Source organism: Crassostrea angulata, chromosome 7 (genome assembly GCF_025612915.1).
Source record: "Crassostrea angulata isolate pt1a10 chromosome 7, ASM2561291v2, whole genome shotgun sequence".
NCBI lineage: Eukaryota > Metazoa > Mollusca > Bivalvia > Ostreida > Ostreidae > Magallana > Magallana angulata.
The window spans coordinates 43,418,582-43,441,739 of NC_069117.1; the positions used below are offsets into that span (position 1 = coordinate 43,418,582).

Genomic DNA, 23,158 nt, shown 5'->3' on the forward strand with positions numbered 1-23,158 from the left:
GAAATTGTGATAGAAGAAGAAAATGATCTATTAAAAACTAATTTTCTGTTACATATTAATATTTAATATAAATGTTTATATCACTTTGCAGAAAATAATAGTAAGAAATAATATCTATTTTATGTTCAAACGCACACTTACGGCAATTTGTGTCATTTGGATTGTTAACGCTGCAAAAAGTTATTTTCATAAAAATAAGAGACTATGTTTCCAAGTTTTTCATTTTATTTCTCTGTCAAGTATTGTTAAACATCATTAATTGCATTTTCAAAGAACTATGTTGATTATACACATGGTAACCTGCTTACACCAGGCACGTAGCATCGTTTTTGAAAGTGGGGGGAGCCAAACCCATCCAAAAAAATCTTGACAAGCAAAAAAAAACAACAACAAAAAAACGAAATTTGTACTAAATTCCAAACCTTCACAATAGTCTTTACAAACAGAGATATATAGCAGGTTCCAGTAAATGCTCTACCAAACCTCTCTCTTTACTCCTTACTAAAATTCTTACAGTAGTGGAGGAGAAACTTTAAGAGTACTGTACAGCAATATACTCCAGAAGTGGTGTGAATCAGATGTGGACACTAAAAAACTCATTATTAGAAACTTTGAGGTCACAAAATCATACCTAAATCAATAGCATCAAAACGAACGATGTTCAACGCTTTATACAACCACTCCCCTTGACAAATTAAAATCTAGGCTTTTTTTATATCATCGATAGATGTTTCTACAATAAAAATGGAAGTCGTAAAAATGCTTACCTTGTCATTGGAAATCTAAAAAATTATTTTGTTAGCACACACAATTACTCTGAAGTTGACATTAAAAAGATGCTTGAGTTTCTGATAGACAGCATCTATGTAGTTTTTTGAAATCAAGTCTTCGAACAATCTGTTGGAATTCCCATGGGTACCAATCGTGCCCCATTGTTAGCAGATCTATTTTTGTATTCTTATGAAGCAGAATTTATTCAAAAACTTGTACGTGAAAAAAATAAATCACTCTCTGTGGCCTTCAACTCAACATTCAGGTATATCGACGACGCATTATCAATTTACAATTGTTATTTCCATACTTACGTCGACTCGATATATCCCAGTGAACTTGAAATAAAAGATACCACAGAGTCTGCGTCAGTTGTTTTGTATTTAGATATTTTACTGAAAACGGATATTGATGGTAACCTATCAACAAAACTTTATGATAAACGCGATAACTTCATTTTTTTCTAGTCATCTTTCCTTACTAATGTAGCAATAAACCTTCATCACCTGCATATGGTGTTTTTGTCTCTCAGTTGATACGATATGCAAGGGCATGCTCTTCGTATGAACAGTTTCTAAGGCGAGACAAGCTACTGACAAACAAGTTGATAAAACAGGACTATCAACAGTCTTGTATGAAGTCAACTTTTCGTAAGTTCTATGGTCGATACAACGACCTTGTCAGCAAATAAAATCTTCCACTGGGTCGCATGCTGAATCACCAATCAATTAATCACCCAATTGTCTAGGGACTTTTCCGGGGTTTTTTCCCCGATTACGACAAAGAGCACACGGAGGGTTTGACCGGTCAGCAGAGGATGCTCACTCCTCCTAGGTACCTGATCCTTCATCTGGGGTTTTCCAGAGGTCCGTGATTGCTCTGCTCTGGACTATTGATTGAATACCGAATTGTCCACGGATTTTTCTCCGTTTTTCCTGATCATAACATTTTCCCCAAATTGCGACATTTTCCTCGATAATGACATTTTTACCGATATGACATTGGGCGCACGGAGGGTGTGACCGGTCAGCAGAGGATGCTCACTCCTCTTAGGCCCCTGATCCTACCTCTATGTATTTGGAGGTCCTTGTTGATCTGCTTTGAATTTGTATTTCGTTGTCTGGATATTTGAGATGGTTGACGGTTTGTTATTGTCATTTTTTCATCAAGTAACATCTTGATTAACTAGAATTTAGACGAAATGAACCCATTATTAAAAGAACATTAGTCTTGTAAATTGGATTTCCCTATAATTAAACAAATATAGTTAAATTGTTGTATAGATTCTGAAGCAAAGACCAATCGAATAATTGAAATAAGATTGTTAAATTTGAGTTGTTCAATGTTATTACTTATTAAAGGAAAGTTTCTTTATTTATCTCGGTGCATAAACGTTCAAATCATTTAATGAAAATATTGTTGCGAAATATAATTTTGTTAATTTCTTGTGATCTGACACACGACTGTTTGTATAGTTACTACAGGTAAAATAACCATGCTTAAATGTTGAAGCTTATTATTTCTTATGATTAAGATTTGAAATCAAACGCCTTCTATGTTGAAAACGTGTTCTATTTTGTGGAATTGTGTTGCTTAAAAAACATTTATTACCTCTCAAAAAGTAAAACAAAAAATCTGTTACCAAATTTTATTTATTTACATTGCACTTTAGGATTCTAGTATTGCTTTAAATCAGGTAACAGGAGGATTCAACACAGACAGACCAAACAAAATTTAAGATTCTTTTAAATGATGTAAAACATTTTGAAAATTAAATAAACTAATTTTTTGCACAAACCAACTGGTAGCACTGGTTCTTTCTGTGATCAATCCCGACAAATACAATACAGATATTACAGATTATGTACTGTTCTCTGTAGTCCGAAATCATTAAAGCAAAGAAAGCAAACTAACCTACCATAATTGCACTAATGCAAGTGTTATTTACAATTAACAGTTTATCAAGTATGTACACAGGACGAAACAACTGTTCACTGAATTTCCAGACCATTCAGTTAATATTTAGCTGACTAAATGGCAGATCATCCTGTTGTACCAATTAGCCCAGGTCATTGAATGTTACAAATAAGACCAGAGTCAAGGGATCTAGAAATATGAACATAAATTAAATTGAACGAAATATTCATTTTTAAACAAAGAGCAGTTACAACATATGCATATTGAATTAATTCATCTAACACTTTTTGTATCACAATCTACTAAACGTTTGAAATGATTTACTACTCATGTATCATACTTGTAAATACAGTTTTATGATTTTGTGTGGAACCATCACTTAATGTATTTGAATTGTCGATTATAATTTATCCCAACACAATAAATTACACACAATAGCTATTATGTTTAAACCTGTTAATTTACGAACACAACCAAGAGAGTTTGAAATATTGATTTGTAGGTTTCTATAAAACGAATTGGTTAAGTGTATAAATGGTATGTTACAATGAGTGTTCTGCCGCTTATATCGCTATGGATATTCTCTTTTTGTCAAGGTAAATATTAGTTTTAAGACTCACATACGTATCTACAACTTTTTTCAATAATATATCTTTATAAGTTTATCTGCTTTGAATATGATTTATGCCATGCATGTTGCACTATTCGTGTTGCAAATAGTGACCCAATTTTAAATGGAGTTCAATAGAAGCGATGTATAAAGAGAAGCTTCTCTGAATTCTAGTTGAGATTTACCAGTTTATTTATTTTCATAGCTTTTGACTTAATCACTAGTCTAAATTAAATCGCTTTGAAGAACTCATTTCTTTCTCTCTCCAAGGAATGCAAGCCAGTATACATTTGTGGGCATCTGAAGTAACTAAGTTTTCCTCACAGTACAACACTGGAAGGTAAGCTAGACAAAGGATAGGGTAAATTACAATGGATAACAGTTACTTGAATTACAACTGAAGTTAAATGCTCAAGGCTAAAGCCAATACAACTTTCATTAAGTTCGTTAAAATTGCTTTTACAAATATTTAAAAAGAAATGCAATAAATCAAGTAACAATTACTTTGCAGAGGCAATGAATACAAAATACAAATAATATTTGAGGAAAAAAACCCCATTTTACTGAACTAGAACAAAGATGTCACAAAAATACAAAAAATACATGTACTAAAACCACGATTTAGTTAACATACGTTTACAGTTGCATTTAATTAATGTTATCTGAATGTTGAGTAATCATGGCTATAACAACTTTATGACAATTATTTTCCGATACATTTCATTACATCTTAAGCGTCTGATGTGAAGAAATAGTTGAAACTCTTTTTGAATGTTTACTTAATGGTTATAAATTTCAGAGAATGTGTGACTCGAGTATAATTATTAGTACTTGTGTATCATTTACAGCATATCTTTTGACCAGATATAACAAACACATTAAAGTCATACGACTAGGTATTTCAATAGAAAATTCTTAAAAGAGAGTTGGGTGGTCTTTAGATTATATTGATGTCCATGAGAGGTAGAGCTCTTTATAAAAATATAGAAAAAACATTCAAATTTTAATGCTAAAATAAATGGAATTTTACTTTATCAAATGATGGCTTATAGTTTAACAATGGTATTTAAAAATTATAGTAGGTCCAATGGTTTACTTGTTGACCACCCAGCTAACCTCCTTAAGCACGACTTAATAGTTTATACACGTTAAGAAACATTGTTTTTATTCGTTAAATAAACATTTTTAATCCTAAATTAAATTATACATTATGCATCAATTATTTTCAGAAGATGAGAAATACCTAATTTCGAAAAACAAACCCACAAATTGAATGAATTATTTGTCAAAAACACCCACAAAAATCTCTTTTCAATTATAATTTGTGTAAATGAGAGCAATTTGATTTTGTTTAATTAAATGCAATATATAATACATATTGAATTACATGTACATGAAATGGAATAACTATGTCAAATGCATCAACATTGGTAATGCATTACCCTCAATCGCTATTATACATGAACATTGCCCAGCACTAAGCTAGAACTCTTTGAATGAATAAGCAAAGCTCCTATTCTGTTCAACTTCATGGTTCGATGAACGTTTGTTATAGTTACTCTGCAAAGCAAGTGTTGGGGACACCCAACGTCTATCCTCGGTATGGCGACATTCCTGGCACTTGGACACAGGCTCGTAGTCAACTAGACAGGGTCCATTTCATAGAGGTGGGTACATGTTTACAATGAATAAGGTAAATCTTTTCAAAATTTTGTCACAAACATTTTTATATATTCATTCATTACCATTATCTTTGACATTTTAAATGTATGAACAATGAAAGCAATAACTGAATTGAGTGACTTTGCTTTTGTTTCGTTTGTTTGCTTTTGCTGATTTTTTGTTTTACATCAAACTTAATCGATGATGGTATTTCCAATGGAACATGGAATACTTGAACACAAAAATGAAAATCATAATTCAATGAGATAATTTTCTTTAAAAGTTCAATGTTTTCTTGGTTCTTCATGTACATTACTAGCTGCAGGACTGTAGCTCCCGGTCTGAAAAAATTCGGATGGACGACCTGGGAGCTACAGTGCCTCCCATAGTAAAAAACTGCAATTTACGGCGCACAAAAAATTGCGCTAGTTTTGGACTTATTAACCTTATTTTCATACAAATTCTGTACAAATCTTTGATCCAAAAAAATTCCTCGGACATTTTACTACAGATATCGTCACTTCACTTACTTCTGATAGTCTTTTAAACACCATCACCAGCCCTGTAAATTAAAGAGGTGCAAGTTTGTTTACATTTAAAAATGGCGACTCTCGATCTCGACGTAAATTAGCATCCTTCTTTTTCCGAGGTCGGTTATCATGTTTAAGAGAAGATCTGAGGCAAGTGTAGTGACGATATCAGTAGTAAATTTGCTGAAGAATTTAATGGTACTTATTATTTTTACAGAATTTGTATGAAAATAAGGTTAATAAGTCCAAAACTAGCGCAATTTTTTGTGCGCCGTAAATTGCAGTTTTTTACTATGGGAGGCACTGTAGCTCCCAGGTCGTCCATCCGAATTTTTTCAGACCGGGAGCTACAGTCCTGCAGCTAGTACATTACCACTTAATGTCCACATGTTTCATCTAACATCTAACAAAAACAAATGAAATAATCTCATAGTTTGTATTAGCTCATATCGCTGTTAATTTTATAAAGATGAATTGTTTTCTTCATCCATACATCAATACATTTTTTAGCATCTATATTTATGAGGACATTTAAATACTTCAATAATAAAAATTTAGCAAATTCCCGGAAACAGTTATCGTATGTGACATGATTTTAAGTTTGTATAATTATTATTCAAGGTTAAATTTCCAAGGAAACTCTTTCTTTCTAAAGTGAACATCTACGAAACATTCCATGGCGGGGCAGTCGTAAAAATTTCTGCAAAAAACAAAGAAAACCAATGGGTGGATATATTCAATATCACTCATGCTCATGTCATAAGGAAATCAAGAAAGTTTTCTCCACAAATAAAAGTACGTTATTTTTCTATATATGTTATGAACAGTGATTAACAAACACACTATATGAGTACCCCTTTATTTATGAATTTATCTTGCTTTCTTACAGCGAACCATGTTCCCAGTAGACGAGCTGAGAATCGAAGTGGATTGTTCGGCGTCCAGACGTTACGTAGAAATCGATGCCATTGAGATAGTTGGGGGTATTTTCATAATATCCACTAAAATTTAAAAAAAAAAGAGCTACTGAAACTCTTTAAAAGAAATTTTGATCATACTTTTATTCTTGACATCTTTTTTTCTGACTGTCACTTTAGATAGATGCCCTTCATCATTTTCCCAGTACCAGAATTCTTGTTACTTGATAAAGAACAATATTGTATCCGGAGATGAAGCGTTTGTAAGTTGAAGAAATCTGTTTTCATCTTTTGTTGAGGACAGTGTTTCTATATTAATTATGCAAGCCACTTAAATTAATCTCAAAGCATAGAACCTCGAACCTCGAAATTACCTAAATAGCCAAAGATATCAATAAGATCCAAATAAAGTTTGATAAAAAGTTATCAAAAGAAAGATTCGAAGTTTTCACACCCTTAACAGTCAAGTCAATCTTAGACTTATGAATATGGTGATAAATAAGACCAGAAAGTATTCGGCAGATATTTGTTAGTTACGATACATGTAGCATCTTTCTCAGATAACCCCCATTTGAATGAATTATCATCTTTGATTTATATGGGATATTTGTTTTAATTGTTCGCATTTTGAGAAAATCTTTAATTACATATGATTAATTTCATAGGAGGGAACAAATGGTGATGGTATGATCAGGTTGTTTATTCATCAAAGAATTGAAATTATGCTATTTACATACATTTATGTAAGGGGAATATATTGCATACATTAGCATAATGTTTTAATCTGTTAGGCTAGATGTCTTCAGATTGGTGGATACCTGGCTAATTTTGAAACACTAGAAGAGACCATGCTAATGAAGGACACTTTATTTAAAATAAAGACGGGTAATGTTAAAGGTCATGTTAAATCAGTATTTAATTAAGTCAAGAGATAAAACATTAATCAAAAAGTAACACACGTATTCTTATGAATCATATCCTATTTAAAGGAATTTCGTACTTTGTTGGTGGAAGGAACATAAATAGAAGAAAACCAGGAGGAGATTGGAGGTGGATCAAACACGGAACTATGACAAAAATGAAGTATTTTGCTTTTGGAGGAGGACAACCAGGCGGAACAGATCGATCTCCACAAGACTGCATGTTGGTTTATGTAAGAGATGGGTACGCATTCCATGACACTTTCTGCGGAAAAAAGCTTGGAGGATATATTTGTGAAATTGAAATGGCATACTAAAATCAGAAATAAAGTAAACTAAATTGCAAAATACACATTCAAGATTGTTTAATTATATTATAATTATTGTTTAAAAGTAATTGCAAAGCGCACTTAATTGTAGTCTAGTTGACTGATGTCGTGTGTATTTGCATATTTAAAAAAAAGAGCTATATTGATTTGTTTCAAATTACTGAAACTCTTTTAAAGAAATTTTGATCATACTTTTATTCTTGACATCTTTTTTCTGACTGTCACTTTATACAACTATACCCTCCCATATACAAAAGGCTGCCTTCTTTCCAGGGGAGATGATTTAGAATTATTATTGAAAATTCGTTGACATTTTAAAAAGGATTTTCTTCTCAATAACAATTTGGTCTCAAAAGTTTATACCTACATAGAAGCATCCTATATAGTCTTGATTCAAGTTTGTTCAAATCAGAATCCCCGGGGGTAGGGCGGGACAATACGGGCATATGAATTTTTACATAGATAAAGATAGAGAAAATCTTTGAAATTTCTTTAAAAATGAAAACAAGATTTACTCTACTATATTATCCAGATATTTTGTGTTTAAAACCATGAGACTGATTTGATCATAGTCATGGCTTATGTTGTTTAGGTAAGTCGTGCCCTTTCTCAATTTATATTGAATTTATTTCGAAAACTATATATTTAAATCAATTAAATAACTTGCAACAGGACAGAAAGAATCATTTATGCGGTTATGGCAGTATGTTTGAAACACCAAAGAACAATTTCACTGATTCACCCATCGATAAATCATCCCAACAATTATAAATAGAAGTAATGGAAAAAATCATAAAAAAAAATCATTTCTACATGAAAACCAAAATTGTAAAAGAAAAACATCGGTGGGCAAATTTATATCTAAAGTATGTTACCATGGAATTCGATTTTTAAATAACTGTTTAAGTCCAATAGAAGTTTTCATAAAACCAAGCTAATAATATTATAGGAAGTGAACATGAAAAAATTGATTGTTGCTTAATAAATTTTAAAAGCCTTTTGAAACTTAAAAATGAGGTCTGTTACCTTTTTGTTTATTTCTATCAAGAGATTTTAACAATTTTGCTCTCAGTGAAAGGTTTATGGAGGTAATCTATTTTTCCCCAGCATGAATCTGTTCTCTGACGTAGATAAGCCATATTGCTGCTGGTGACTGGGTCAATGTTAGAACTAGGCCAGTGCTTATGTACAAAGTTGATAATGGTTACGACGAAAAAATATGCCTGGATATGAAGAAAAATTTTGTACTGTCATGAGAGGACAAGGATTTAGTACATTTCTATAAATGAACCTCAGATAACCATATATGATCTGTGCAAAAAATGAATAGATAAATTAATTTGTGAAATATGAGACCATCGCATTCCAGATGTTTGTACAGAGATGTGGCAGTCAGTGTTTACATAAATAAAATGCTGTTTGTAGTTTTCAATTTAAATTAATATAAAAATGTAATTTCATTTTCTTTGTGGGGTTTCTTATCGTTACATTTTATTTAAATGCCCTGGAAATTTTTCTGATTTGTTTGATCTTTTTTGATAGATAAGATCTTGGTTCTTTGTTACGCCGGTTTTGTTTATGCTGTTAGAAGAATAACAGAAGTAAGGCACTTTTTAAAAATCAGGATGCTGAGCAATGCACCTTGTGTGCTCATTTATGTAGCACACATAATGTTCAAACTCATAAACCAATAAATTCCTGAGTGCAAAAAAAAATAGGTCACAATAACACTGATCCACGGACATTCCATTCTAGTTACATGTCACATTAACTGTTGGTGGGAATGCATCATTCTGAGATCCCAAATCTTCCTCCTTAAACACTTTTTAAAAATGACAACTCTTTACATCCATTTCAAGTTTCAATTCACATTTTGATGATGGCATTTTATCTCTGTTACTAAACGTGTGTAAAAATGCAATGTGTCTCACTGACGTCAGCATCTGTGCTGCCCTCTCTTAGATGCTTAGAGATAACCCAGCAGGGAGGTAATGATTTTAACAATATGGCAGCGCTCATGGAATGCAAGAATTAGTTATTCTAAGTGGTATATCTTCTTACTGAGGAAAGCTCTGTCTAAACGGTTTTCAGATATCATTATACACATCAAACGGACAAATTTGAGCCCTTCCTTTGAGCTGTTTCAAAATATACATAAAGATAACGAAAGATAAGATAATTAGAACCATTCTTGTTTGTCATGTGTAAAAAACATGATAGAACTGTAAACCAAATAATTTAAGCATTATTCAACAGCATAAAGGTGCCGTTAACGTTGCTAAGGAATTATTTAGACTAGAGAAAATCATACAGAAATTGTTTAAAACGTCATAGCAACGGCATTTTATTTTGCTAAAATGAAGCTTTAATTGGTACTCCAGGAAAGTTGGGGACATGTTAGGTCATTCCATTCAATTTATTTGAAATATTATGCCAAAGGAATGTATAATATTTTTAAAAATATACCCGAAAATATACAGATTTTAATGATAACACTGAGTTTACCTTCTTACCATTGCAACAAGTTTCAACTTTGATATATATTGTCTCTTTTACCGAGTCAAAACAACATGTTTGAATTTAAAACAATGTTAAAACAATGTTAAAATTTAAAACAATGTTAAAATTTATCCACTAAAAATCATTTACGTTTGATCAAATTGAAAAAAAAATGTTATTGTTAAAATTTCTTTAGTTACCATGGTAACACTTATAAACCGTTTATTTAAGCAATGGATGCCAATAGATATTTATATCCATAGTAATGTCTATTGGTATGAAATACATGTGTATTGTTTGGTTATGATTAACGTTTCATTTAATCTTACAAAAATAAATATACTCAAAACACGTGAAGACGTTAATCTTTGTACTCATGGCGCATGAATTAGCAAAGTGTATTTATAGATAATTGAACGTCACAGATTTTCAGTGCAAACATATGCGGATATATACACTGAATGTAAATATTTGTCCATGAACAATTTTCTATGATTTTAAAATTCACAATATTCTTTATATGATCATTTTATTCGGTAAAATGACCAATATACTAAAATTGCTGCATTCATCACAATTTATCTTCAAAATAGCTTAAAATTTCCATTTTAATTTTTTTTACTTCTGTCACCTTTAACTATCTATAAAGCATGCTAAAATTTACAATATGAAGAAAATCGGTGGCTATGCTTGGCTGCAGAAATTTATGCTTGGCTGCAGAAATTTGATATTTACAAAGATTTGATCTTAAAAGATCAAAATTGTCTATCACCTTGTTACACAAGGAACATTTAATTTTTTCAAACAGATTTTTAGTATTTTACATAAAAAAAACTATGAAAGAACTATAGATGGAACTTAACATTTACATAATTAAAATTGATAATACATGAATTATATTTTGGTTGATGCGGTTTTTTTCGGTTTTTTTTTTTTTTTTAATTTGTATGTTTGTTGTTGTTTTTCTTTTGTGCATGATGAACATAGATATTTGAATAAGGTAAAATTGGTCATTTTATTTTATCTGTTTTAAATAGACTGGATAACAGCTAGACTGTAATCCATAGCTTGTATTACGATGTAAATAAACTAAATATAAAACCAATTTGTTTTATCTACCTTGTGAATGATAAGTAAAATAATTTTTAAACCGTATAATGAAACATGCAATATGAAAATCAGATTGTAACATTATCCGCAAAACTAAGGAATATACAGCGTAGAATTTAAATTTTCTATAAAACAATGCGATCAAATTTCTAAACATTTAATGTGACAATCCAGTGATGAAGTACCACGCACAATATTTAATATATGTCTGGATTTTCTTGTCTTTTCAAGGTAATAACTTGGTTCTAAAAGTTTCATTTCAAACTTGTATAAACAATTCATATGTGATCACCGTAGTTATTTTTCGCCTTGGAAAGTAATTGATAAGAAATCATATCATTATATTTAGATCTTCCTAGTATGATTCCTTCTATTTCTTTTGGAAACGTTAAGTTAATTCATAGCTTTATAGAAACAATCAGACTTAAATCTAGTTTGACTCGTTAATTGATTGGACGAAACCTACAGCGACCTAAGAAAAATCATTGGCTGCAAGAAATAACTATGATGTGTCGACTCAAATTCACATAGCAGACGATTGACTGTTTCCTTTAAGCTAACGTACAAATGTACATTAACAGTCATTAAGTTAATTTACTTCTTACAATCAATTTATTAATTTGTTACACAATTTAAAACAGATGTAAATATACAATAAAATATTTTTTGATGATGAATGCGAGTTATGAAGGTAGCAACCATTGCAGAAAAAAATAACATAACGTATTTTTTCAGCAATGTAGCCACCTTCATGTCCCGCACGAAACAACAAAGAAAGGATTTTATTGTTTAAATATATGTACATGTAGATGCATATCTTGAAGTATTCTGGTCTCATTCCACTTCTTTATTTTCTTTAAAAAATCATATTCCAAGTGCTTTTAATAAAGTTAATATAAGTCTCGATTTGTGGAAAATGACTTGATTTAATTTGATTACTAATTTGTGTGCTATTTTTCAAACAACAAGATTTATTTACCTTAAAAAATAGAGATTTTATTGTATCTTCGTCTTGTCCATTGATCCCTTAACTCCGCAATTTGGGAGTGGAAGGAATCATAGGGCAAGACTGCACTCTATCGCGGCATTGGAAGCACTGTTGAGTTATAGCATTTGTTTATGTTACACTATGATGATTTATGAAAACAATTAACTAAAATTGATTAGGAAAAGAAATATGCATTTAATCATGTTTTTGTTTAGTTTATTTCATTAAATATCGTATGGGCATTTGAACTCGCGATTTAATGAGAAGAGAGTATATACAAGTATCTTTTTTCTTTTAATTACAGGGATCCAAGCAAGCATACATCTTTGGGCCTCCGAAGTCACGAAGTTTTCCACCCAGTACAACACCGGAACGTAAATATTTAAAATAAAACAAAAGAATATCAGATTCGTTCCAGTTAGCTAGGTACGAGGGCTTTTTATTGTTTGGATGTTGATTTCAGTTACTCTGCAAAGCAAATTTTGGGAAGACCTAACGTCTATCCTCGGTATGGTGACATTGGTGGTACTTGGACACAGGCGGCTAGCGAACGTGACAGGGTCCATTTTATAGAGGTGAATTCATTATGTAAATTTTATCATTTTTAATTCATTTTTCTTGATTGAATTTTCAACATTAAGATTTCTGGAATGAGAATGTTTAAAGTATATGATTTTTTCTTTTTTTAATTTTACACGGTTATGATACCTGTCGTTAATTATTATATACAATCAATTATGATTATTTAACTGTTAAGTATAAAAATTTCGACATAATAAAACTTTGAGTGGTGATCTCAAACGCAATCAAAAATCGAGGGACATAGGATTTTTTTCTTTTACTGGAATCTAAACACATAAAAAAAAATGTTTATTTTCACTACTATTATAATAGGTAAAATTTCCTAAGAAAATCTTCATAACTAAAGTGAACATCTACGAAACGTTCCACGCTGGGGCAGTGGTGAAAATATCGGCTAAAGACGGACAGAATCAGTGGGTGGATATATTCAATGCCACTCATGCTCAAGTCATACGAGAATCAAGGAAGTTTTCTCCACAAATAAAAGTAAGATCATGATATTTCTTGTAATAATAATTTAATTCTGGTTGTAACGCGCTTTCTGATTGGTTAAAAAATTTATTTTATATCGTATAAAGAATGTTGCCTACGTCATAGTAAGACTAACGTCAAAAATGTATCAATACGATATAAAATGGTTTGAAACAGTTTACGCTTTTTTATAAAGGGCATCGCGGTTTATAAAGCGTAAACTGCCCCAAACCATTTTATATCGTATAAAACAAATAAATATGGAATTCATTCCTTAAATAAATGATAACGATGATAATAATTATCAGTTATTATAAAATAAAAAAACAAACAAAACACAATTTAAGAAACAAATTACAAAACACAGTTTTCGTATTTTGTTATTTATTCTTTGATTTATTTTATCACTGTATACCAGAGGATTATGTTCCCTGTAGACGAGTTGAGAATCGACGTGGATTGTTCGGCGTCTAAACATTACGTTGAAATCGATGCCATTGAGATAGTTGGGGGTGAATATTTTTTATATAAATTGTTTAGATAACAAATGAGTTTGATTTGTTTCATAATGCTATAATAATAATATGAATAGAAATACTCATATCTTATATTTTTTATTGCCAATGTTACCTTGTTTCTGCCTGTTACAAAAGATATGTGCCCTTCACCTTTTTTCCAATACGGGAATTCTTGTTACTTGATTAAGAAAGACACGGTGTCCGGAGATGAGGTATTTGTGAGTGTTTTCCCCCTTATATTATGTTTATTGAACCCTTTTTCTGACTTCTGATATTTATAAGCATACTCATTTAATGTTCAAGGCTAAATGTCTTCGAATTGGTGGATATCTGGCTAATATTGAAACGCTCGAAGAAGCCATGCTGATAAAGTATAAATTAACGAAAATGAAGACAGGTAATCTTAATAAACACACACACACGCGCGCGCGCGCGCGTGCATATATATATATATATATATATATATATATATATATATATATATATATATATATATATATATATATATATATATATGAATCAGACAGACAGACAGAAAAAAAAGAATTATTTTTATATTGTAAGACTTGATATCAGAAAATTGCTTGCTTTCAATCACACTTAACCCCAGGATAAATCATAAAAGCACACATAATAAAATAAGCAATACTGAACTTTAGCTGCATGCAAATTACTTTGAAATTTTTTTTACGTATTTTAAAAAAACTTACATTTTAGTTACCATTTTGTTTCTTTGAAAACCTTTGACTAAAATTTGAATTTAAGTTACCTAATGAAAAAAGTATTACTGGATTGGTCTCTCACAACCGTTTTCACCAAACAAGCATCTTTTATTATCAGGAATCTCCTTCTTTGTCGGTGGAAGGAACATAAACAGAAGAAAACCAGGTGGGGATTGGAGGTGGATTAAACACGGATCTATGACAAAAATAAAGTATTTTGCTTTTGGTAAATGCGAACCGGACGGAAAAGAACAGTCTCCCCAGGACTGTATGTTGTTTCATGCAGGAGACGGGTACACATTTCACGACAGCGAGTGTGGATAAAGGGTTGGCGGATATATTTGTGAAGCATGAAAATAAATGATATATGGACAATAAAATGAATTGCAAATTACATTTTTATTTTTATCTTTGAATACATGAAACCGTACTTAGTATTTTAATTATGGTTAAATTCATTTCAACAATAAAATGCTTTCTTTGATGATTCATGTGGGATATGAAGGTAGCGACATTGCAGGAAAAATACATAACCCGCGCAAGCCTCGCGAATATATACACCATTTCAACTCATTGGATAAAGTAAACATAAAATGTAAAATCACACACGACAATATATATATATATATATATATATATATATATATATATATATATATATATATATATATATATATATAATTAACAAAATTGAACACACTCAACAAATTCCAGATAAAGAAATCCGATCCTTGGGGGGGGGGGGGGGGTATTTTTTTTTTCAATTTGTAAGGAATCCATCATACCAGTCTACATTTGTAATGCTCCAAATATATAGCAAAATATGCTGCAATTTGATATTTTTAGATGGCCCCAACTTAAAACCGGATGTTTTGAGAAAAAAAGCTTCTGTAGGTTTTTTTATCTGCTTCGAATTGCGAAAAATATTTCCTATATATTCCTGTAGTAAATGTAACCGAATTTTAAGATGACCCCTTAAAAAAACAGACAGTCGATTTTCTTGAAACTTTGCAAATAAACTAGAGTTGTTGTAAATGTCATATGGTTATAAAAATAGAGAGTTTTGCTAAAGTAGTTTTAAAAAAATCCAACAAACCCGAACCGGCCCTCTGATGTCTGCAGCTGCCCAGATTAAGTGAATAAATGGCATTGTTACGCAATTGTGCGTGCAATATGCATACTAAAAAATCATTTTTTTTATCTTTTAAATTTGATAGTTTTTTAGCATGAATATGTCAGTTGAAAGAATACACTTTTAATCGTGACCGGGCATCCCCCACAAACAAACTTGTTTATTTGAATGCTAGGTAAATTGATTTTAAAAGCCGTAGAATCAAGCGCGCAATGTGATAATTATTTTGAAATATTATCCGCAAAACTTGAGATGGCCTATAAAATAGTGTGATCAAATTTCATAACATTTGTGATGAGAGACTAGCAATGGATATACAGTTATTTATACTTGTGTGGATTTTCTTGGCTTTTCAAGGTAAAATGTTGGTTCTTGGAATCTTGTACACATTTAAAACGTGTATGAGTAGGACATGCACTAAGTATATTTTCCACTATTTCTTACGATAATTGTAACTATTAATACATGCTTTCCGGGACAGAAATCTACGTTAAACAAGCCCGAGATGCGCAACAGAACACATGCATTCTAAACTGCTAATTGTTGAGGTACTAAGATTTCAATTTTGATTCGTGTAACTATAATTAATGGCTTTTGCATCGTTTATTGACTTCTTTCTGGTACATTTTCCGTTAACGTCGGGAATTATATTTGGTCAGTTTAAACTAAAATTACATTTAGAGCACAGACTCTACGGACTTGCATAGACTTATCTCAGATTTCCAAGTAGCTTTAAATTTGGTTACATTGGTAATCCTAAAATGTATGGAACATCGGCTGTTCTTACTTTGTAACGTCCTATTATCGATAAAAAATAATAATATACGTATTTTTTCTTAATCTTTATGGATATATGATGAAATGATTCATGTTGCCCACTACATCAAAACTTAAACTTTTTAAAACACAACCGTTACGTCACACGATGGATCTGTTAAATTGTTTGTGTCGATTTCGTTAAATAGAACAGTGGTTAAAATATCGAGTGAAGCACGAATTTGAATCCGTCTAAAGCCATTGTTTATATTTACATATTAAAATTTTTGTTTGTTACACGCTTTTAACTGGCTGAAAAAATATTTAAATTGTATATAGAAAAAGTTGCCCATTCCACAGTAGGTCTAAGTTATATTTAGTACTATTTTCTCGCTATATAACTCTACTAAGACGAAAAGTAAGGACAGTATATATTTTTTTAAAATTGGCCATCTAGGAATAATATATAGAAAACTAGACACAATCTCGTTGCGAGCAACGAGTGGGTCTTCCGTCCGATTTTTGAATAGATTAGATTAAACTTATCACTTCACAGATAAAATCGTAGATCTAAGCGAAAAATAGTTTTAAAAAAAATTTGCGACAATCGGGGCTTGAACCCGGGTCACCTGGGCCATGTCCACGACTCTATCGACTGAGGTACTCATACTCTCGCTTCAGAACTTTGACGCCTAATTTCTCTAGAATGCCTGAATTACATGAAAGCACCTTGTTGCGAGCAACAAGTGGGTCTTTCGTTTGATTTTGAAGTGATAGGGTTCAATTAAACTGTTGACATTTGGTGCGATTTACTATCATATTAACTTCCTTTTAAACTAATTTTTCAACCTACACTGCGAAAAGCAGATTTCCGGAAAACGTCATTTTTAAACTTCAATATCTCTGCAATGCGTTGTCCGATTTTTAAACGGTTTTTAGTTTTGTATTCAGTACAAAAATGTCAACAAAACGCATATGCTTTAAAATTCCAAAAATCGTAATATTAGAATCACTTCCGGTGACGACCGGAAGTGACGGACGACCTGCTCATAATAAAATTTGATAAGTTTAAAACATATTCTGATGGGAAAAATTGTAGATTATTTGATTTAAAAAAATTTTAAAACACAATTTTCTAAAAATGCTGTTTGAGCGGACCGGAAGTTATGGAGGATCGTAGTTTTACCTGATCGGCCTTAGAAATTCAAAAATCTATCATTCCTGAAACTTTCAATTTTCTATCTTTAATCGTTTTTGCGAAAAAGGGAGGACAAGATCACTTTTTACAAAAAGAAAAACTAATATAACGGCCGACCGGAAGTGCCGTCATCAACAAAAATGTACATGATAAAAGACCTTGATATTTTGTATTATTCGTGAAATTTTCATAAAAATCCATTGTAGCATATTTGAGATATTTGAGTTTTAAGAAAAATGTTAAGAAAAAAAAAGAATAATAATAGTGAAAAATAGAGAAAAAGAAACCTAACAAAAACAATAGGGTCTTCCGTTGGAAACGGAAGACCCTAATTATCCCTTCTATTATTTTCCCTCTATTCTAATTATTGCTTCAGATTCGTTTATTAAAAAATGTGACGTAAATAAATCATCCAAAACTAGGTGGCGTCGTAAATGGTAATCTATCATGGCAAGTCAACAACGGACCCACAATACTACAGTTTGCTAGCATAGCAGATACAACGATTTGCGAATTATTGAGATGTAAAATCGGGTAAAGCATAATTCCTACGGGCGGCGGAATATCACCTGTGACCGTCTAATGCCAACGATATTTTGGAAATGGACTGCAAAATTGAATTCATGAATTCTATGTTAAGCTGAGTAAACAAGGCGATTTGTTTTCAAATCCTTTCTTGATTTCTGGTTTGTTTCTTCATATAACAGACAAATATTTTTATGTGACTGTGTTTTCGGGCAACATTGATTATATTACGCCCTTTGGGACAAATATATTGTCATCCGCTTCCCGTCGAGCAATATTTCGTCCCTCTGGGTTTAACATAATCAATGTTGCCCTCTACCCAGTCAATATTAAATTTTGTATAATCAATGTCAACGGACTGTGTTTTTCCCCTATAATTAATGGCACTGAATTTATTTATTTTTATAAATGATTAAATTTAATAATTTGAATATAACAGTTAGTGTTTTTTTTTTAAAAACTGCTTTGCAACTTAGTTACAACTTAGTTAAAATGATTATAGAATGAGTGGCTACTGAATTCATTTCTAGAGAAATTAATTATTAAAAATCATTTTTCCCCAAAAAATCATCACTTCATAAAAGCCTAGTTCTTTTTATTTTACCGGTGTTTTTCTTCAGAAGAAAAATAATTGGTATTATATATTTATATCTATAAAATCATTATCTGATAAATGGATATATCAATATGCAAGTTTTGTTTTATTTTTATTGCTAGAAAGTCAAGCAAGCATACATTTTTGGGCCTCCGAAGTAACAAAGTTTTCCAACCAGTACAACACTGGAGGGTAAAATCAAAACCTATAAAATCTTTTATTCATTCTACTGCAATTAAAAGGATTTGGTACTTTTCATTGTTTCAATTTTGTTTCCAGTTATTCTGCTAATCAAGTTTTAGGAAAACCAGACGTATATCCAAAGTATGGCGACTCGGTGAACACTTGGACACAGTCTTCTAATCAGTTAGACAGAGTTCACTTTATTGAAGTGCGTACATATTCATAATTTTTGTACCTATAAGTATAAATTCCGGGATAACATTTAAGTATAATGAATTGGATTGATATTGTATTATACATTTAAAAGTATTTTGCAATCTATATTTTTCATCTAGAAATGAACATTTAATACACTTGCCATTTCCATTACATTATAAACATCAGAAATCAAGTTATAAAGGGGTCGTCGATGTACATCGACTTCTGGTTTTCAATAAGTTTCTTAATATATTTTAAGGTTAAACTCATTTTATCTGCAATTCTGCAGATAAAATCAACAGAATTTTGGGAGAGAGTGTCATATTTCTTTTAAACTATCAGCAAGAAAATACCAAGCTTATTTTTGAAAAACATTTTATAAAGCTTGAGAAAGGTTATAAATTTCACAAGTAATCATAAGAAAATTTACAGAATCATCAATCTAATTAAAATTAGATCCTTCACGCTCTCGTATTTGATATGTCGCTTTGATATGTCGCTCACAGCGACATATCAAATACGAGAGCGTGAAGGATCTAATTTTAATTAGATTGCAGAATCATGAATATGCATGTGAAAATAACAGCACTGGGATCCGCAAAACTTCAATATTAAAAAAAACCGATATAGCAGGGTTTATTTTCAATGATGATGTTTAATCTTATTAGGAATTTTCTAATAAACTTAAATGTGAAAACAAATATTGTTAAAATACATGTATAAACACTGTAGGACAAAAAAGTGTACAGTTAACACAGAAAATATGCGAAAAAAAGAGACTAGCCTTACATTACAAACTCTATTTTTTATTTTATGGGAAAAAACTAAAAGTTGCAAAGAAATGAATACTATTTTTATTTTAATTAAATCTTTAATAGAAATAAATGAGAACCAGTAAAGTTGATAAGTAAGAAGTGAAAAGGATTTTTTTTACAGATATCGAATGGAAAGTAACTTACAAAGTTTCTCTCAAACTCCCAATAGAAGGTTTCATTTCCCCCAATTGCAAATTCTATACATAATAATACAAAGTAATCAAAACCTGTTGAAGATAAATTCAATATGTTTTCCATCATGTTTTTTTCTTTAAAACATACAATGAAACAATTGATTACCTTTCTTATGATTGTAAAAAAATATTGGTGTGATATTGAAATATGGTTTTTCAATAAATCAAATTTGACATTTCCATAACTTCTCACAAGAAAAACTAGTATATTACACTTGATAAAGTCTGTATTTCATACAAAATTTGATAATGCTGTTTGTCAAAAAAACATTTTTGTATAAATATAGTAAAATCTATATCTGATTTAGATAAAGCAAATCATTAGAGACACGATTTTAATAGGAAAAAATTACGTTAAAGAACTGCCAATATTTAGATCTTCAAAACCAGCCATTGACAGTTAATCTGTAAACAAAAATGAAACATGCATGTATGAAATCTGTACTTCCTTTGAATTGCTTATTCATGTTTAATACTGATAAATTTTTGTCGACTTATGTTCCCGTAAGACAAATGTTTAATTAACGTACCCCTTCATCCATTCTACCTTACAATATTACCTTCACAATTTGTTTCTGGAGATAAATCATATGACATTGCCCGTCTGTACCTGTTGCACCATTATTTACAATATATGCTGGATATTTTCCCATATTTACACAGTATCATTATGAAATGAACACGTGAACAAGCAAAGTATATGAATTTATATATTACAATGTATGACTGTAATACGTATTCAAATAAAATGCGTAATTGATAATTTGTTCTATCGTTTCGCGAAAACAAACGATAGTGTATACTGTCTTTTAGTTTCTTTATTGTACTTTTTTTTATATTGTACTCTTTTTAAAATTTTGATTGCACTTTTATGAGTAGCTCAAAATAACATGTTCACTACGTCAAAACAATTGAACAAATTATTTACCAAATGATATGGGAAATAGAGAAAGTTAGAATGATAAAAAGAGATACGTGTTGTTGTTTTTTTTATTATAATAGGTAAAATTTCCAAGGAAAATCTTTTTAACGAAAGTCAACATCTACGAAACATACCATGCCGGGGCAGTCGTAAAAATTTCGGCAAAAGATGAAGATAACCAATGGGTGGTCATATACAATGTCACCCATGCTCATGTCATACGGAAAGCTAGGAAGTTTTCTCCACCAATAAAGGTATGTTATTTTTCTATATATCAGGTACGGATCAAGAAACACAATACAAAGCATCTAAAAATATATATCTTCCTTATTCCAGAGGATCATGTTCCCAGTAGACGAGCTGAGAATCGAGGTGGATTGCTTGGCGTCCAAAGGTTATGTAGAAATCGATGCCATTGAAATAGTTGGAGGTATTTTACAATGTACTTTAAATTGCCCATTTCTACATACTAGTTCTTTTCAAGCCACTTATCTTTGCATATCTCTTTCGATAGCACTACTTTTTCTTTCAGATATGTGCCCTTTGCCCTTTTTCAAATACAGAAGCTCTTGTTACTTTATAAAGAAAGACGCCGTTTCCGGGGATGAAGCCTTTGTGAGTAAAACATTACTTTTGTAATTTTCACTTTAAACGCAGATCTGAAAGCTCTACAACATACATGTATCAAGCTACAGATCTGAAGATTTTTCATTTTTATTTTCTTGTCTTCGATATTTCAAGACCGAAACTATTCCTGATTCGTTCGACAGTAAAATAACAATTGTTAATGAACATCAGTTAAATTTTATGAATTCAGAAATATTTTTCATCAAAAGAGCGTTTGTTATAATGTTTAAGGCTAGATGTCTTCAGATTGGAGGATATCTGGCTAATTTTGAAACGCTAGAAGAGACCATGCTGATGAAGGACAAGTTAAAAAAAATGAAGACAGGTAAATTCATATATTTAGATATTATTAAATGAAAATTATGATTGCATAAACAATCAAGTTAGATTACACTGTAAGAGCATGATGAATATGTATTTTGTTTCGAATTAACTACTTTTTTATATTTACCAAGCCACACTTTAAAGCAATTGTAAAATGCCGATTCCATCAGTGTCAAGAGTTACCTCACAACTGTTTATCGTTTATTAATCAAATTCTAATTCAGTAAATTATTCGAAACTAACATATTAAAAGATAAAGACAAATACAAAATTAAATATGATACAAATAGAAAATTTTACAAAACTAATATGATTAATGCGAGACAAATAAATCATTATAATATAAAAATGAAAATTTAACAATACGAAATGGACAATATTTTTACAAAATACACAAAACAAATGAAAAATTGTAGATTACTTGTTTAACATCTTTTCAGGAATCTCCTACTACGTTGGTGGAAGGAACATCAACAGTAAAAAACCTGGAGGAGACTGGAGATGGATCAAGCACGGAACTATGACAAAAATGACGTATTTTGTTTTTTCTAAAGGAGAACCGAGTGGCACAGAGCAATCTCCAGAGAACTGTATGATATTTTTAGCTGGAGATCGGTACAAAATTCACGACGTCTTCTGTGACAATGGTTATAATCTCGGAGGATATATTTGTGAAATTTAAAAAAAGAAGTTTGAAATTAGTAAGAGCTTTTAACTCCTAAGATATATTTGTGAAATTTGAAATAAATGTTTGAAATTAGTAAGAGCTTTATTCTTATGTTTATTAATTTATATATTTGTTGTTAATGTAGAAAAAAAAAAGACAAGAGATATTTAATTCACTTTTATCTGAGTTAGTGAAATTTTTTTTTTGAATCACATCGTTCTAAATCACAGATCATTGTGTTAGCCACTTTTTAGAAAAAAGTTGTAGTTAGAAGTTGTAGTTGATACGAATAACACGTGAAACAGTAATTAAACATGCTATTTAGCTCGGACCTGAGGGTAAAATGTTTACCTGAAAAATCTTTTATAGAGGTAGGAAAGACTAAATTTAACTATATTCTTTTTAAATGTCTATATCACATTTGTTAGGTAAGATTTTATGTTTCATTGAATCTTACAATGGTATATCAATTCAAA

The 23,158-nt window shown here is 30.8% G+C and overlaps 3 protein-coding genes across 5 annotated transcripts; all 3 read left to right on the forward strand.

The window, feature by feature from the left end:
• Window positions 1-3,200: 3,200 nt before the first annotated feature.
• Window positions 3,201-7,774, forward strand: LOC128191513 (uncharacterized). The gene is made up of 8 exons (XM_052863615.1): window positions 3,201-3,284; window positions 3,569-3,638; window positions 4,854-4,965; window positions 6,112-6,285; window positions 6,380-6,473; window positions 6,588-6,670; window positions 7,199-7,292; window positions 7,397-7,774. Exons 1-8 carry the CDS (start codon window positions 3,236-3,238, stop codon window positions 7,642-7,644), a joined length of 924 nt encoding a protein of 307 aa, XP_052719575.1. The 5' UTR covers window positions 3,201-3,235; the 3' UTR covers window positions 7,645-7,774.
• A 3,632-nt stretch (window positions 7,775-11,406) lies between these two features.
• LOC128191450 (F-box/LRR-repeat protein 4-like) lies at window positions 11,407-14,935 on the forward strand. Of its 2 annotated transcripts, XM_052863516.1 has the most exons (8): window positions 11,407-11,496; window positions 12,558-12,627; window positions 12,717-12,828; window positions 13,148-13,321; window positions 13,725-13,818; window positions 13,960-14,042; window positions 14,128-14,221; window positions 14,665-14,935. In XM_052863516.1, exons 1-8 carry the CDS (start codon window positions 11,442-11,444, stop codon window positions 14,868-14,870), a joined length of 888 nt encoding a protein of 295 aa, XP_052719476.1. In that variant the 5' UTR covers window positions 11,407-11,441; the 3' UTR covers window positions 14,871-14,935. The 2 variants fall into 2 exon arrangements, with proteins under 2 accessions (XP_052719476.1, XP_052719477.1); XM_052863517.1 differs by lacking the exons at window positions 13,725-13,818; window positions 13,960-14,042.
• Window positions 14,936-15,977: 1,042 nt separating this feature from the next.
• On the forward strand, window positions 15,978-22,752 carry LOC128191449 (uncharacterized). 2 transcript variants are annotated; one of them, XM_052863514.1, is made up of 8 exons: window positions 15,978-16,035; window positions 18,875-18,944; window positions 19,032-19,143; window positions 21,145-21,318; window positions 21,401-21,494; window positions 21,579-21,679; window positions 21,923-22,016; window positions 22,456-22,752. In XM_052863514.1, the coding sequence occupies exons 1-8, from the start codon at window positions 15,987-15,989 to the stop codon at window positions 22,695-22,697; spliced, it is 936 nt and encodes a 311-aa protein (XP_052719474.1). In that variant the 5' UTR covers window positions 15,978-15,986; the 3' UTR covers window positions 22,698-22,752. The 2 variants fall into 2 exon arrangements, with proteins under 2 accessions (XP_052719474.1, XP_052719475.1); XM_052863515.1 differs by having other exon boundaries at window positions 15,987-16,035; window positions 21,597-21,679.
• Window positions 22,753-23,158: the final 406 nt, after the last annotated feature.